This window comes from Euwallacea fornicatus, chromosome 15 (assembly GCF_040115645.1).
Source record: "Euwallacea fornicatus isolate EFF26 chromosome 15, ASM4011564v1, whole genome shotgun sequence".
In the NCBI taxonomy this organism is placed as follows: domain Eukaryota; kingdom Metazoa; phylum Arthropoda; class Insecta; order Coleoptera; family Curculionidae; genus Euwallacea; species Euwallacea fornicatus.
In genome coordinates, this window is record NC_089555.1 from 2,733,174 (window position 1) to 2,751,180 (window position 18,007).

Here is an 18,007-nt window from a genome sequence, read left to right on the forward strand (position 1 = left end):
TTTAAATTAACAGTGAGCAAGTAGACAGGAAAACACGTAACTACACATTACTATATTGTTTTAAGTGCATAAATAATAAAGTAGCCTATGAGCCAGACAATAATGACTTACGTTATGGACTGCATTTTACTGTTCATTATGTTGCTTTAAGACCATTATCGCATTGGCTGAAATTAGTATATTTTACGAACATAACAAAGTATAAACTATGAATATCTATATAAAACACTAGCTGACACTCTTGGGTTCATGCAACAGAACAGCCATTTATAAGCCTAAATACATAAGTACAAAATAATATTAACTAAAACATTAATAAGGCGCTAAAGCAGGTATTTGGGTGCTAAAATGTATTAAATTTCATTTCTTATTATGGGAACTAGACAGATATGTATGTTAAATCGGTTTCAAGGAGATGATTCTCCACCAGACATGGTTCTAAAATGAAAGTAACTTACGTAAACCTTCATGGTTGCAATACTATACAAATTGAGCACTTAACAATAGTTTATTTAAAAAACTAGGGCTAAAGAAACAATTTTTGACCTTTAAAACATGGTTATTTTTAATAAATAATGTCCCTACACCGTTATTGTAATACTAACGTAATATTTCTAAAAATTAAATAGGCTAAAACATCTACAGAAATTAGCTAACTAAAGGCTTGAACAATACGCCATTCAAACTCTTATAATGTGTAACATCCTCATTTTTTAGGGAGAAAAACTTCAATAGAAGTTCACTTAAAAGGTCTATAAATACTCTTCTTAGTGCATAAATAAGAATAATCGAAGAAACTGTTAAAAGTCTGATAAAACCTAATTGTCAAAAAATAGCATTTTTTCTTTACATTTGGTGAAGTAACATTAAACCTTCACCCTAAAATATTGAGTTCCTGCCTTCTTCAAATTAATAAACTTTTTTATGTCACTGCATCAAATCATTAATAATGTTCAAAAGCTACGCTCCTAAGAGACACCTACCTAGGGCTAAATTAGTTGTAAAACCCCGCTAAAAACGAATGTTTCGAAGGTCAAAAATAGATATCTAAAATAAATAAATAAATATGTACACCTTCAAATTATCCTAAAAGTATCTACAATAGCACGTGGGCCATGACCCACATTCCATATTGCCATGTTGCCCGTAAATAAATTTAAAATCGTCTGGCTATCCAGACGATTTTAAGCCCGAATTTAACTGTTTTAAGGCAAATTTGTATACGCTCTCTTGTTATTACTGATTCAGAAAAATATAATAAGGTGCCCCTCTCTTTGGTATAAGACCTAAATGTCACTGAAGCCTAATTCAATCCGAAATCTGCTGATTTCGGCTGCTGCTCGCAGCTTTTCCATTAGAACTGGCCGCGCTAATGGACAGGGACGTATCCATGGTCTCACTATGGTCAGACATGCCGGAGCTGGGCCTTTTCAAATGTCCCATCGATACCGGTCTCAGTAGCTTCAGACCAATCCAACCCGAGAACAAGCTCATGGGAGTTGAACCGTTTTGGTGGTGTTGTTGCTGCTGTTGCTGACGCGTTGCTATATGTTCTTTTTGAAGTTGATATCTATCGAAAGCACATTGTCTTTTTCATGCTATTTTAGGGGGATATCTAGAGTTACCTGTAAAGGAGGGTGCCTGCAACTAATGCGGATACCACTGCAGAGACTGCTACTAGTACGAAAAGAATGCTGAAGCCCGGCACTGGCATGCATATTCCGTAGACTACCTCTTCTCGGATCCTTCCCTGGAATACTGTTACTGCTTCAGCTCTAGTGTCAGGACTAAAAGCCAGATCTGCCTCCGAAATCACCTCGTAAATGCCGCTTACGCCCACATCAGCACTTCGAGCTTTTCGGTCGGATATTACCATAGATCTTCCTTTACGACCACTCTTCTGAAATAAAGATATGTTTTCTTTTTTCTAGTGAACGATGCTGAACATTAATAACAATTTACCAATGGAACTGAACGTTTGCTTTTATTCATTGCTTCTCCTTCTTTGGGATTTATTGTTTCCTTTGAGTTTCCTATTTCCAAACTTCTGGGCGCAGCCGCAGGTATTTCCAACTTCCTGGGCCCATGTGGGAACTTTTCTTGACTCATATGGAACATTTCCTTTAAATAACAGAATTAGTTACATTTAATAATAATTTATTTGCAAGATTACCTGATGGGGACCTGGGTGAATCTCCACTTCCTCCATATCCAAGTCATCTTCCAGAATATCCTCGTCTTTCTCGTCTTCAGTTTTGCCCCCTTCTCTCAGACCATTTTCTTTGGAGCTAGACACGTTGGGCTTTGCCACTGAGGGTTTTTTGTTGCTTTGTTTGTTTATGTTCGCGTTCAACGACATTGAAATTAATGGCGTGTCTTCGCCTAGAGAAAAAACATTTTAAAAAAATCGTTTTTAAGACAGTTTTATGAGTCATACCCGAAGAAATGGCGGCGTCATTTTCATGAATGATATCATCATACAACAAGTCCTGTTCATTACTGATAGGCTGTTCAATTGGATCAGGAGTCCTAAAACGATTTTACATGCTTTGCTCCAACAAATAATTGTCATTATTTGTTGACCGCAAATTCGCGCGTGTTTATTCGACCACGAAGTTGCGTTTTTGTTCATACCGTGGGAACTTCATGTCAAGCTAATATTTAGACTTGACATACTTACCTATCTTTAATTTCTGAAGAAGATACTTTGTCATCTTTCCTATCGAGAGGATTGTTGTAGTGATCAAAGCCGACATCCAAAGTGGGGCCCTTGTTGGGTTGCAATTGACAATGGTCTAAACAACCGTGTCTGCAAATTTCCACTTTGCACTTGATGTGCACACTGAGGGCGTCGGGAAACTGAAATTCAAGAGAATCAAATTAATGATTTAAATAAAAAATGTCTTGTGTTGGGGAACATCAGTTTATTCGCCAAATGTTAAGTAAACGTAAAATAAACTAAGAATCCATTACGCCCTCTGGTGTTGGATGCCTGAAGGGTTGACTTTTTTTATATTAGAGGATTGTTAGTTTTACCAATTTTTAAACCAGCAATGCCTAATTCGCCCTCTAGTCATGTGAGGGTGAGGCATCATTGTCTAACAGAGGGGATGTATCCTGGATATTCAGATTGATTATTTGTCTCACAGATGCCGCCTCCGGTTCTGTATGCTTGCAAAAATAATTTACCGTTTTTTGTAATGTTTTATATTAATGCATTAAAAATTATGAACACACAATTTCCGCAACATACAATTTACATCATCAAATATTATTAATTATCATTTCGCCCAATTGTCAAGATAACTAAATGAGTTTCAAGGCTTCTTGACAATATGGCGGTGACACAATTTTCCTTACCTTAAATGCATGGAAAAACGCGTACGTGATGACCGAAGCCCTCTCGTCGGCTCCCCTCGCTTTCAAGAACCTGCTTATCATCTTGGGTCTGAGTACACATCCGAATTCATCAGAGAGTTGTATTACATGTCCTCCTCCATCCGAAGCTATGCAGGATTTGACTCGCATGTCGAATTCACCTGTAAATTCATTAGAATCCAGGGGCTTGAGTAATTAACACCAAGGTCAGCACTTCGTATATGGGGACTTCAGACAAAGTAAAATGATACGTTCCCCCTTTGATTTATCGTCTTACTAAAGCGGATAAGCAGAACATCGCCATTTATCTTGTGCTGCGGATGTTTTCAAGAACTGCCGCTTATAAATTAGCATTTCTTTCTGAAAACGATGTGATATGGGCTGTAGGTACCTTCTCCCGACAACTATATTACCATTATGGTGATGAATTAATTCCCATATGTTTCCAAGACTGAATGTAATAATAGAAATAAACCACGATAGCCATCTGCCTCTTTAGCAACAAGAATACATTGATGACTATCATGGCTAGAGTACTACTGCAATCCTCATAATTTCGTAGATGTTTTTCCTTAAGAGTCGTAATGGTCAACAGGTCCGCATTAAATTGGGCATATCTCAAGATTCGCACCACTGATAGACTTGGTATGCTCGCAAGTGCTTTGCTTTATTGTCTGTCGCCTACTTTAATGCAATCGGACTTAATTCTGGGCAGTCTTTTGACTTAACAGTAAATCAGTTTTGATCGTTGGCAACGCAGGTTTTTCCATTTCCTACACGTGTGGAACAGGTCTGGGTCTATAGACGAATTATACGTGTAAAGATTGCAGATTTATGCGAGACATTTAAAAACACGGCCCGTGGTATTATGCTGGATTGAATTCAGCGAGAATGAGGTACCGTTAGTGCTAAACTGTTGTTTAATTAACACAGAGATGGGTTTTGATTGGGTGCCGCAGCTCTGATGTTCTCCTGATGACGAAATGCTGGGAACTTCCACAAATTGCACAGGACTTTACTTAAGAAATTTTCGCGTACAAAAGTGGATCTCGAAAGTACGAGAATTTGTTTAACGTAATGTCACATTGCTTCCCCGGGATTGGGCACATAGCAGTTACCATAAATTTATTATTATTATTTCGATGAGAGATACTAAAACGTTACATACCTCTGTAGTCGTTAATAGCCACAACAAGAGTAAGCGTGGAACCCAGTGGTACTATACCGCTGACAGGTGGTGCCCACGGGCCTTTTCCGTGCTGAATTTCCATCCAACAGTCCACATTATCTCCTGTAAAAAATCAAACTGGCATAAGAGCAATGTTTATACCTGAGTCTTCAAACGACCTTTTTGCATAGTAAGTGCGCGACTAAATCGTCTCTGATCCCGCTCACGTAAAATCTCAAGTCGAGGTAATAGATTGTACCAACACAACAGTAGAAAACTCATTTCTCTTCAGCCATTAACAACAACAAATAGTAATAATTTTCTTCGGCTGCTACTATCGGCAAACCCGACGTACATTCCTGGTACCAAGCCGCAGTGAGCAGTAAGGAAGAAGTAATATACTTGTTACAATGCCGCCAATAATCTTAACAGCAGGAAAATTACCGCCATTGTGCAGAGAATAATAAGAATAATAAATTTCTTGGCGACTTTACTGTGGATTTTCTGGGTCTTTTTTATGCGTAGGTTTAGAACGTTGGAACGTACTAAAACCTTAATTTTACAGTCGCTTGATTGATGTTCCGTGATAAAATCGCACATGCACCAAATGTCTCTATTTGAGGACGTCATAAAACCACAGATACATGTTAATTGAGCGGCTCTGTAACCGAATGCGGACAATCTACTTTTAATTGATAACATGTGGTTATTACGAATAAATTAACGAGGAAGTGCGTAGATTAATTAAGAGTTTCATAACGATTTTGTTATTTTATAGAGGTCGATGCGGAAACCAATTGATGTGAAATCGAAGATTTTATTCTGGAAATCATCGATACCTACCTCGAAAATCCAGCTGAATGACGTCAAGGTCGGCGATAACCATGGGGGGTTTGGAAGCAGTTTTTTCGTAGTCATTGAACCATTCGCACCTGAGCCGCTTCGCCTCGTCCCACACCTGCGATTAAAAAAATTGCCAGAACACGTTCTGCGAAATGCTCGTTAATGGTCGCCGACAATTTCGATTGTGAATGAATAAGTTTGGTTGCTAACCCTGAACGACAATTAATAACGACACAAAGCCTGCTGGTTCTTCTTGTTAACGGTACCCGCAGAAGTCAGCTTTTTTACCCGCTTAGAAGGATAATTTCGTCGCTGAAGATGCGCCTATATGGCTGTCGCACTCAATTAAAATGCCTCGCATCTAACAATCCTTACCCGTCAATAACTTTTGTAGATACTCGGATGGTTTGATAACAGGTTAATGGAATTAATGGGCATAATTTAGTAATTGGTTAGCTTCACGGTCGAGGAACAAGCAATTTCCTCAAGGGAAAATTAGAACTTTATTTACCTACCTACCTCTAAGAGATCTTTGTCGTACTGGACGACCACAGTGTTCTCGTAAAACTGTCCGTGCAGGTCCGGCTTGGTGCCACATCTGGCGTACGCTATCCGAAAGGAGAAAAATGTTTGGCCAGTCGAGGGGGGTACATACACGCACCTGAAAACATCCCTGTAAAGTCCTACCGTCGCCATCAAGGAAACGATACTGACCTAGGATCACCGTGTTGCCCTTTACTCGAAACTATTCCCTCAAAGGGCTGGCTAAATGTGAGATGAACATCCATGTGGTCCTTACCGCACATCACCTCTAAAGACTGTATCGAGGGCATACCCTCGGGTCGCTCCAAGGGCCACATGTCTCCAGCACCATGGACAGCATTGGAAATCTGCATGAATGAATGTTGGAACTAAAGACATTTTGAAGCAACCCTCGTAATAGCAAATATAAAATAACTACAACTTCAAAATTGTTTAACGCATGCGTAAGACGAAGAAACCCTGTAAGTGACGCAGGTTTTCTATAAGTTACGGCAGACGGCGATATGATCGGTCGGGAACTTTTGAAGCATACAGGGGGCGCCTCAAAAGAACATACTTTTTATAGTAAATTGCACCCTAATACATGTGCTCTCAAATTAGCTATTTTGTAGAACACGAAAATTTGCAGAGTTGAGATCAAATCCTAATTAAAATATGTAATCCTGAGCTGTCCCCAAAACAAAAACAGTAATCGGATGTGGTTGTAGATTCGCTCATGATTAAACGCATGTCTTAGCGTACAGAGCGTGTAATTTTCATAAACATCTCCCTCATTGAACCCTAATTAAATTAATTAGAATGGATAAAGTAGCAATATCACCATGCGTACGCATTATAAGGGACATAATCCGCGCTTGAGAAAACATTCAAACCGAAAAATTTCCGTGGCTGATGCTTAAGTATGGTTTAATAAGCAAGTTCATCTTCTTATGAAGTCGGGCTTTATCTGTGGATACTTCAAATAATGTGTTATTTAAAATAAGAAGCTTTACAACACACTTTATAAATTAGCGCTGCTACTTCTTATCTCGAATTAATTAATGCCGGCAGAATCCTGAAATATGACCATCAAGGATTGTGGGTTTTACCTCGTGAAGTTCGGAATATTTGCCCAGAGAGCTCAAATTGAGAAACTTGTGGTTATCTGATAAGGCAATTATTCTTGAGTCCTGTCAATTCCAATACTTCATATCGCTTCTTAAGAAGATGCAATAGATGAGAATATCGTGTTAAAATTGGCAGTGATACTCGTTTTCCAAAAGAAGATGGTTTTGTTTTTGTTTTTTGGTTTTTTTGTTTTATTTTTTTGAGAAAACGGGACCTGCGTGGAGACAAAAAATGTATTAATGCTGTGAAGTTTTCGGTGACCAAATGAATCATTGCTGATAACCGCATAAATAAAAGTTGATTTATCAAAACAGGTATCCAATCTTCATGCAATCAAGCCATAGAGGCATTTTTAAGGCTTTTTGTGTCCATTGCTAGCCACTTCTTTGCATTCTTGTATAGATCAACAGGTATGAATTCTCTAGTAAATCAACAGAAAACACACCAAGCGCATTGGTTTTTAGCAGTGAGGGAAGCAACGTTAATTGGTGCCAAGCAATATGGCAGTTTTTCGTCGCATTCCAGTACTTAGTCACTATTCTGCAACAAAGTAAGCAAATTTATTGCAGGAAATTAGCAAACAAATGCCTGATAAATAACGTTTAATGAGAAGTAATAAACTCCTTAACATTCCTCGATGGGCAACTGATGAGGTGCCCCAATGCCCCGAGTGTTAGGCTCGGAACATGTCCCATTAATGTGTGCTCCATCACGCTTTTTTGTTGTTTATATACGGCTACACATGCAACGCTATTAATATTAATAACGGATGGTAATAAAAGAAATTGCAGAAACTTAAGTCACGCGAGTACTCCTTTATTCCCTTAGGTCGAATGGTAACGGAGTGTAACGTTAATTGTGTTACCCGGGGAATAATTTTGTTGTTACAGTAATTGGAATCGTTAGGTGCTTATTCAATGAACGTCTGATCGTGGCAGAGAAATGATAATTTATTCGCTGCCTCTCCATGCATTGATTTCTGCCTCCAATGCGTGAAAGTTCTCTAATGCACCAATGTTTAAAAACATTTTCACACAATTAAAACTGTACGTGGGTCTTAAAAACAGCAATATTGAAATCAGCTATAAAACAATAACAAGACAAGTGTAAACGAGCAATCTCAACTAACTACATTAATAACCATTATGCAAAAACACGCAAACGCACACCTTAATGATGTTCATAATGTTTCAGGCACTTAGGTGTTCTGCGTTTCCTGTTCGTGTATGACACTCAATTTGGTAGAAAACGACGATTTTCTACTCGGTTCGTGCTGAATAATAATGTGGGTGTTCCAAATTGCCATGTGACACCTTGGACGCGACAGGAATTTTCAGCTTTGCAGGCAAAACATCGATTAAGGTACAATTTGTTGAAACACATCAATTTAAGGAGATATCTCACATTTGCTACACATTTGGGAACGTTCAAAGTAAAGAGCTGTTATTGATAAGATCGGAGGGTTCGTAATGCCGGCGCGCTCAGCAAGAGCTCAGGAGAGACGGTTTCTTAACCCTTTCGGGTACATGCAGTCAAAAACGTGCTGCTGAATGACATTTTAAGCCTCTCTAGAAGAGGACGACCCCGTGTGTGTCACACACACGCAACCAGTTTGTTTATGTTAATGACGACTGAGGTTGAACTTGATGGCTAGATGAAATCATTGTTGTCGAGGCAAAAACCACTATCCGCGAGACAAACAGTCTGTCTTGAAGCATGTGTGAGAAAAATTCGTTGACCTAGAATACAAAGCCTGGAATTAAAATAATAATGAGGCGGTTAGATTTATCGACTGTCAAGAACAGCGAGCCGTAAAAGAATCTGTGAAATTTCATGGCATTCGGTAGGAAAAAACGGTGGGTGGTATCCAGTCGGACAAGTTCTCGTACGGGCTTCATAAGCTCGTGGTATGTCGAGGAGTAACAAGTTTATCGAACAATTACTCGTGTATAAACAAAAATCGGGTAGTTGTGCGAACTCGGCCAACTCAAGCACCTCCGCATTAGCGGTCACCAACTTAGGAATGTCATGGCAATTAAGTTATAATAAGTACCTAATCAATTATGTGAGGATAAATATCGGTTTCTATTAAACATTGCCGAGCAAAAGCAAAGCGTTTCACTTCCTGTTTTACTTGATCTACTAATTTCCCCCGTGTGCTTCACACATCGGAGTGTGTCTAATACCGGGTGGCTTCGCTGACGAATCGAGGCCATATTCAAAAATATTACTTTCAATATCTCACCGCTGCTCCACATTTTTAATTAAGGTAATTACTTATAAAATTATGGTGTAGCCGAGGCCTCGTTTCAACGCGTGATACACACATACCTGAAGCAAACAGACGCATAACCGGAACTATTCAGAGAATCCGTTTTGTGGCGTACAATCTCTCAACCAGCCCTCGTAATATGCATGACGTGGAATGAAACCGAACACAGGAATTTACCCTCATTTTCTAATAGTTCGTGACAGGTAAGGAACGAAATTTGAATAGGTTTAGTCAGCGATGGTAGATGGCACTACTTTGGGAAAATTAAGAGCTGTCACTTGATACGAGGGCTGAGACATTACTTCTCTTTGATTTCCTGATGGAAAATAATTCGAGGGACAAAACTAGGAGTTTCTCCGATTTTTAGATCCGCATGAATTATTTTCTACTCAGCATTAACGAGATTTTGATTTCTTCGTCAGTTCTTAACAGGTCATTGGTCAAGAAAACGATTTTCTAACGGGTTTTGATTGATGCCTGCTGTAAACGCAACACAACATTGTAATTCGGTTAAATGCCCCCCAAGAACATGCGATTTGCATAATTTTAGGACCTGTGACTTGCTCGTGCATGTAGTGGCTCAAGTAATTTCATCAAATACATAAAGTCAAAATCCCTAAGCAACGTAGATCGTCCTCCTGAATCACCTAACTTCCTCATAGTTCATCTACTCGTAGGCTTATTGAACTATCCTGATTTGCTATTTGACCAAATCGAATTTAGCTGATAATTGCATAATCTCACGAGTTCATTTTACATTCTCCTAACTAGAGGTCACAGGGTTCTTACATTAAGAAAGTTTTGTGAATTCCCAATAACAATAAAATGATCTGTGTTGAATGAACCAGACAATAAGATCAATTTAATCCGCGATTTTCGCACCACTGTTAAGCTATCTAACATCTTTATTACATTGGTCAGGATCTGGGTAATTATATTAAATGAACACAGACAGTTGGTAGATGAAATTCCTGAAACACTAACTGTTCAGTGCATTGAACGTAAATCTGCTTTTCAAGTGATAACAGATGCGTAAGGTATCGTGTATTTTGTAGGCGTTTCCTTGTAAAGCGAAGAACAATGTCATTTGCCCTTTAAAGACATACCGCTCGACGAAAACATCAGGTACATTACACAAGCATTATGCCGAAGTCTCGAGGAACCATTAGTTGTGCTCGATCGGGTACCTAATAAACCATCACCGATTTTCGTGAGCCGAAAACTTGATTTAATAACAGTTTCCATTATGCTTCGTGATTTCGTATGATTACTTATGGCCTTTTTTGCGCTATCATCGGCTAAATAAATAGTACTTTCGGCCAAATGACTGGTCATAACGAAGAGCAAACTTAATGCCATTATATTGACAGCCCGTAGTTATTATAAACTTTTATTATTTTAAATTAAAGGCGTCACCTTCTCCGAGCAGCGGTACTCTTCATTAATCGCTCGCAATTTGCCGGGGCTCAAGGGAATTTTCCAAATCAATTAAACCCCAGTTGGAAAATGTGCAGCATCCGCGAAATTTCAACAATCTTCAGCCGTATATCATAATTTATTGAATTCACCACGTCGCAGGTGTCCAGACACTGAAGAATGTGAGAGAATTTCCGGTAGGCGTGAATCATAGCAAAACGACCACTCGCGACCACGGCGATGGTCAATACGTCGATGGATATAAAATTCCGAATTACCTTCAGGCAAAGAGGCTTCTATTTCTAATGACGCAAATGATGCTGATTGGGCGCAGTTTACTGTTATTAGCACGTTATTGTTCGAGAAGTGGACCTTTAATTCAGTCCTATTGTGCGGAAACCTATTTGTAGTGGTAATTTGTAAATTTATCAACTACATGTTATTTTAAAGCGGCAATATCATCACTCTCAGAATTGATAATTATCATTTTCGCCCGTCAATTTGTGGTTCTTAAGGAATACCCCCGGTATCTGGTCATCGCTATATTGAATCAGCATAAACTTCGAGTCGCCCTCTGATGAGATTATATGAACTAATAGGAACGCTAATGGTTTTTCTTTGTCTAATGCAAACAAGTGGTGGAAAAGGGGAAGATCCCATGATTTAATGTTGTCTATTTGTTGTTACGAGGGATGGTGCATATATTTTCTATATTGATAATTTGCCAATTTTGTGAACGTCTCAATAAAATTTCGTTTCGGAAAATTATTACGCATTTAAAACGATTATTAACATATTATATTACAAAAACAAAGAGAGCTTACCAGCAACAGTATTCCTAAACGGAGGGTGTAGAACTGCTTGCGGCTAAATGGGCAAACAGTTGATCTCCACATCTTCTATGTGCCCTGAAACCATCAAAAAACTCATATGAAGCAAACCAAGTAGAACTTTTAACGGAAATATGATCTTTTCTGCACCTCTTTAGGTTCTCATGTAAATTTATCACGCCAGATCTGCTGTCCAATAAGCTCTTAAAGTACTAATTAGACTGACACCACCATTTTGGGTACCATATAATTTACCGTACCCTTTCTTCAAGTGTAAGCACACTTTGAGGTTGTAAATAGTTATAATCAATAAGCTCTCATGTAAAATCTTGATGGCTATTTATTACAAGCTCGAGGTGTTGTAAACATTACACGGTGTAAAATCGGACCACCCAGTGTAAGAATGTCTACTTGCGATTTAAGTATAGTTTATAATAAAATGCTCCCTTATCTTTAGTTGATTCGAAGAGTATGTGCTCATTTGGTCTCACTAGTAAATCATATGTTATGTCGTAGAGGAATTCATAGATCATCTTGTGCTAATGGTTATGGGAAAAATATGGTGCAACTGCAAGTGGATATAAATTGAGATTTAATCTATATCGCAGCAAGGGGCAGATAATTAAAATCCGCAATCAGCATGGGGGCGAATATTTTATGGAAATTTAAGCGTTTCCTATAGCAGCACGTGATTAGTGATGAAGAATGGCATTCTTGTACCATGGTACAAAAAAATGAGCGTAAATTGTTGCTGTTACAGAGACTTCAAAGGCAAATACGACAATCTGCGTGCTCACGTTGAGCCCAATTTTCTTTTAAACGGAATGATTGATGAGCCCCTTGAAGTCCAACCAAATGACCTCTCGAACGTTTCGCCGTTTTGTCTCAGCTTCTTTGACAAATAGCTGATTAAATTATGCATTCACCGCCATTTGCCAAATGCATATCGTGCTTCCCAGAATGGAAAATTATCGCAAACCGGGTTCATTGTTAAGAGAGCCCATCGCATATGGTTAATACAGAAATCATATACGTAGGAAATCTGCGCTTCACGTTTAATGGTCGAACAACTAAGTTTTAACGGTTCGAGATAAGCGGCCTATTTTCCGTTTGTTAGTGACAAATGGCGTTTCACTTCAGAAATTGTCTTGGGTCCTAATTGGTGACTAATTCCAATCCTAGGCCGAAACGAAACGAAAGAACGTTGGATTAGGAAAAGTTATCTGCTCAAAATGGCGGAGGTGATTTCTTCTTTGAGTTTATTTTGTGTGGCACCACCTGTAGGTAAGCCAAACGTGCATAGTTCTATTCGAAATTTCATCTTGTTTATGAAGGTGCCAAACTAGAGTAAAAATGTATCAGAAGAAAAATTTCAAGAATGTTTATTTTTCCCTATTCGCCCACTTATAACTTCCTAGTTTTTTATTTTGAATAAATTCTTAATAAAGCAATTTAAAGCAAAATTCTGGGACGACATGACGCTGTATGAAAACCTAGAAAAAAATTGCATTCAGTGAGCCAGATAATCGTAGAAATCAGCAAAGAGCAGAACAATTTGAAGAAGTTTTAGAAACTCCAGATTCTAAACAAGAGAAAATCCGATTATCTTATTTGCTATATAAATCGAGGGCTACAGGATCCTAAATGAAACCCAGGAAAAGGTTGCCCACAGGTCAAATGATCTCCATAATATGTGACTCAAAATTCTAGGCATTTAAGCGGATCCTCTTATGCATCGACTAAACGTAGTTCAACAACGTGATTCACGATTTTCAATAGGAAAAAATTGAAATAACGTTAATATATGTTAAAACAAGTAACAATGCACTTGATGGTAATAATTCCCATGTGGTCAGTACCATGATAAATATATGGGAATTAGTTGTAAGTGGAATCCTGGAGTTCAGTATGCAGCAAGGCGTGTTGCAGAGGTTAAAGGACGCTTAATAATTAGTGTTGTTAAAACGTGGTGGGCAAACTAAGAAAAATCACTGTGATTTATGATGAATAAGTCATGAGTTTGAAAATTAATGCCTTTTGTGGTATTCTTGGACAGTTAGGCTCAAAATTGCTTCTTTGCTTCGTGATAAATTGACGGTGTTTGCCTTTAATTTGCAATCGTCCATGTAGGTCCACATAAAATTAAAGCTGGCAATTAAATCAGTTGGAATTTTTACGTAAATTTTATGATAATGGGGCTTTTTCTACGGCAGCCCGTTTAATGTATAGTAGCAATAACTAGTTTATATTAACGAAGACATGAGAAAAAGTCGTCAACTATAAGCAGAAGTAATATGTTAGACGTGTACGAGGTGGTATTCCCCTTTATAGAAAAAGAACTGCGACTTATAGAAATCTTGGCGCCCTTGGCGTCACACTTAAGATTTCACTTTATACGTTTGTTGACATTTTGCGAGCAAAAATTCAATTACTGTCGTTTACTATGCCGACTCCTTCTTAATCTAATGAAAAATCGTACCCACACAAAACAGGGAATATGATTTATGGACCGACTTCGTCCGATAGTGTCGTAGAGTTCATTAAAAAGGAATACGAAAGTAATTTATAACCTTTTAAGAAGTGCTTGAAAATATTGCAGCTAAATATGATGGTTAATTATCTAATAGACTGGTAATTAGCCTCATGTGCTAGGAATATTAATGTGATAACTTAAAGCATTAAATCAGATTTATTTAAAAATTTAATATTTCTAAAAAAACTGCATTGTTTAATGCCTGGATATGCAGGCAACCAGAAATACACCCTGCACTTGCCGAATGGGATGAAAATGATATCGTCGCGTTGCCAACGGGCAAACCATAAATTGCGTCACTAACTGAAAAATAAGTTGTCATGAAAAAATCAACATTTTCAGGAAAACTGTATTTTTTAATGACTCAACGTGCAGGCAACCAGGAATACACCCCCACTGCCGAATGGCATGGAAATGACAGCGCCGCTTCGCCAACAGGCACGCCACAGACTGTATCATCGATTGAAAAATAAATTGCTCTTACAGCCACAAAAAATACAAATTTTTGGGGAAAATATTATTTACTGACTCCCTATGCAGGCAGTCAGGAATACACTCTTTGCTGAAAGAATGGGATGAAAATTACCGTTTTACCAACAGGCACACTGCCTCCATACACTGCGTCACTGAATGGAAAATAAACTGCTCCCACAGCTACAACTAGATACAGAACATTGAGGATGTAGAGAATAAGAAGAGATTAATGGAGGTCAGGGAATGACCTTAAGTGAATCACCATGTGCGTTCTGGTTTCAGCCAGGAAAAAAGAGTTAAGATTACTGAGAAATCAGGAAAATCAAGTTGATTCTAATACTCAACAGTGACTTGAGCACAAATTCTCGAAATCAGGTTTCTGCGAAACCCTTGAAATTAAGTTAATAATTCATGTTGCTACAGCTTCGGGGAAATCATGAACATCAGCTCAATTCTGGTCTCTGTGAGGATACTTCTGGGAAATCATGAAAAAGGTCAGGCCGCTTCAAAAAAATCAGGTCAGTGCCGATAAATGCCGACTAAGGCCAATAATGGAAATTGGATTAATTCAGGTTGCTGCGAACTCTTGGAAATCGGGTTAATTCAGGTTAGTGCAGGTTCGGGCACTTCATGAACATCTGGTCAATTGTGGCCAGTTACTGTGGCTATTTCAATTCAAGGCGAAATTGTTGGGAAGTTAGTGCACCTGATGAAGCAATTTGGAGCAGAAATCCGAGTACAATATGCTGTATCAGAACCTGGAATAATTTGCGCATAGAGCGGTTTTTTTGCGAAAAACTAAGAAGAAAATCATAATAAATTGTGGGCATTATCTAACTTTGCAATATGAGTATTTATCCATCATTTTGTCAGGAATTTCTTTCGCCTCAAGGTTCAGATTTGGTGGGTCTATGGAACCAGATTCCATCCTTCTGTGTTCAGATAAGAGTTGGTACAGGAGGAAAGTATAAGGTAGCGAGGCAGTAAGGAGTTCGAGGCGGAAGATATTTCGGTATTTTAAAGGCCACAGATTGGACACTGTAATAACATTGGACGGGTTAGTTATTTTTCTCTTATCTTCCCGAACTGGAAGAACTGGGAATGAAAGCCTGGACAATACTAGTTACCCGTATTATGTAAATTTCAAAAATGAACAAGTTTCCGAATACTTACACTTCGGCAATTCCACAAACCGAATTGTCATAGGCACAAAAAGTCCAATATGTGTCCCATATTATCATTAACAGTGACGAGCGTAAAGGTACTTATATCGTCTACATACAAGTCGACGTCACCAGAAAGGTTACCGGCATCGGAATCTCATCACACGCGGTACATAACGGCAAAATGCGCGGCGGAGGGGACGGGCCTTCTTACCAAATATACGATGAAATGAAGATTGGTTTTTGGCAGACGAAAATCGAAAAGGTCTGAAGATCAAGAACCACAACCCATCGGTGACCGACTGCGAACCAAACGCCTGCTAGACTGAAGACATAGCGGTAGATGGACTCTTTTGCAGTAGGTTGGGTTTTTGGTTCACTGTGCGCGACTGCGGCGGTCTTCCGTTCTTCAGGACGTCGAAGATGTGTGTAAACTTACTCATGTTGCCTCTAAAGCTCACAAATCCACCCAAAACTCTTCAATGGCAACGAATTAATATTCTCAGCAAACATTGGTAGTTGAGAAATTTTCAATACTCTATACAAATCCAAGACCCATAAAACAAGACAGATGAATGACGCGGTAGATAATGTGTTTTGAATAAAGGCCATTCAAAGAAATGCCGACGCAGACATGTATCACCTAAGGCCAGTTATCCGAGGAGAGCAAATAATGCACTTTTTGTGGTACCTACCGAATATTTAATGTGCTGATGGGTGTGTTCTTTTGGGCTTTAGGTTCAACAACTCTTATATGGAGCTGTGCCAAGGATTTATTATAAGGTTTTACTTTAAATGGAAGCTGACGTCAAAGAGGGAGGTTTGTCGCCTATGCGACTGTCGATGTTCCGGACATATCAACATTTTTTTCTTTTTTTGCTGGCTTTGGCATCTTACATTGGCGTAAATTGACTTTTTGAATCGAGGCACGTTTTCAATTAATAATAATCAGAAAAATTCATTATTTCTATCATGGAACAAAAACTTTTTCTCAGAAAAAAATTGTCATCAAAATCGAAATTTCGAACGCAGCCACTTGAAATAATTGACGATTTCCATATGTCTATAACGTAAATTCGTCGTCAGCTATAATTCAGTAAGACTTCACCGAATTATTATTGATATGTTTTTCCAATTGGTGTCTGACTTTCGTTATTAATTTTTCCGTTTTTTAGCCTTCTTTTTTAAACGTCTGGAGGTTTCTTAGAAGATCTAGAACAATTGTTGTGTGTTCATTTTTCGAACGTAGTTTTCTAACCTAAAAGCTGCTCTAATATTGAATTTATTTCTTCTGCGGTCTCTGACACGTATTCCCAGAGTTTCCAAGAGATTGTTGGAAACTTGCAAACTCTGGAAATTCAAATCATAAATAACACAACTGCACATGGTAAACGTGTAAATACATTATGTGAGATTCCCAAAGGAAATTTCGACCGGCCATTGGAAGACATCTGGAACCTCAAATTGGCTCGTTTTTCCACTTCCATACATGGGATTGAACACGAACGAAACATATTAATTTACAGTATCAAATGTATAAAACTCCCCAGCGGAGATCGGTTCTAGTATTTCAAGAAATTTCAGTTACTCTGTAATCGTCTCTTGTAGGGTTGAGGTGCTTCTTAAAGCTAATGAAATTGAAAACGGTTCTCTGACTTGGAAATTTCCAAAACTCTTGGTGTGTTCTGTGGTAGTTTTATAGAAAAGGATTATGAAGAAATTTCAGGAACTTCTGGAATTTCTTCGAAGTTCGTTGGACATATCCAACTGGTTCCAAACTTCTGCCTTTCTTTTCAGATGAATTTCGATATTTAAGTCTGTTCACAGGCTCTTTTCAATCTTCGCAAGAAATTTTCTTTAGTTTTCCGTCCCCGTTCACCTCTTTCCCTTTCGAGTCATCTTTCACCTGGCACCCAGCAAAGGAAAACGACTTCCCCGTATTATTTAGCCTCCAGATCTTTACTGATTATCAAAACAAAGGATTTTTATTATGTCACCTCTTTCATAAATGTAATAAAAAAAAGTTGTAAACCTTTGATTTAAAGCTGCATTTAAACCACCGACTCCATCCTAAGTTTAAATAACTGTTCGTCAATTTATTGTCTTTTGACATTCCTGAATAATCTCTACCCAATGAGGAAGACGCTCCGTGGCTTTGGGCCTAATTAGCACCTGAAATATGAATGGACCAGTAAATTTTAATAGCTCCATGCGCGCTGGTGGAATATCTCCATTGTTTGCTTTGGCTCGGCTTCTAGAGTGAACAGTACAACCCATTTT

At 38.4% G+C, this 18,007-nt stretch overlaps 1 protein-coding gene across 1 annotated transcript; it reads right to left on the reverse strand.

The window, feature by feature from the left end:
* Window positions 1–436: 436 nt before the first annotated feature.
* On the reverse strand, window positions 437–16,136 carry LOC136343675 (uncharacterized). The gene is made up of 13 exons (XM_066290553.1): window positions 15,738–16,136; window positions 11,552–11,635; window positions 6,104–6,279; window positions 5,909–6,050; window positions 5,390–5,504; window positions 4,547–4,669; window positions 3,361–3,539; window positions 2,681–2,859; window positions 2,438–2,529; window positions 2,174–2,382; window positions 1,963–2,121; window positions 1,626–1,900; window positions 437–1,570 (listed from the first exon to the last, which is right to left on the reverse strand). The coding sequence occupies exons 2-13, from the start codon at window positions 11,621–11,623 to the stop codon at window positions 1,309–1,311; spliced, it is 1,983 nt and encodes a 660-aa protein (XP_066146650.1). The 5' UTR covers window positions 11,624–11,635; window positions 15,738–16,136; the 3' UTR covers window positions 437–1,308.
* Between the last annotated feature and the right edge of the window lie 1,871 nt (window positions 16,137–18,007).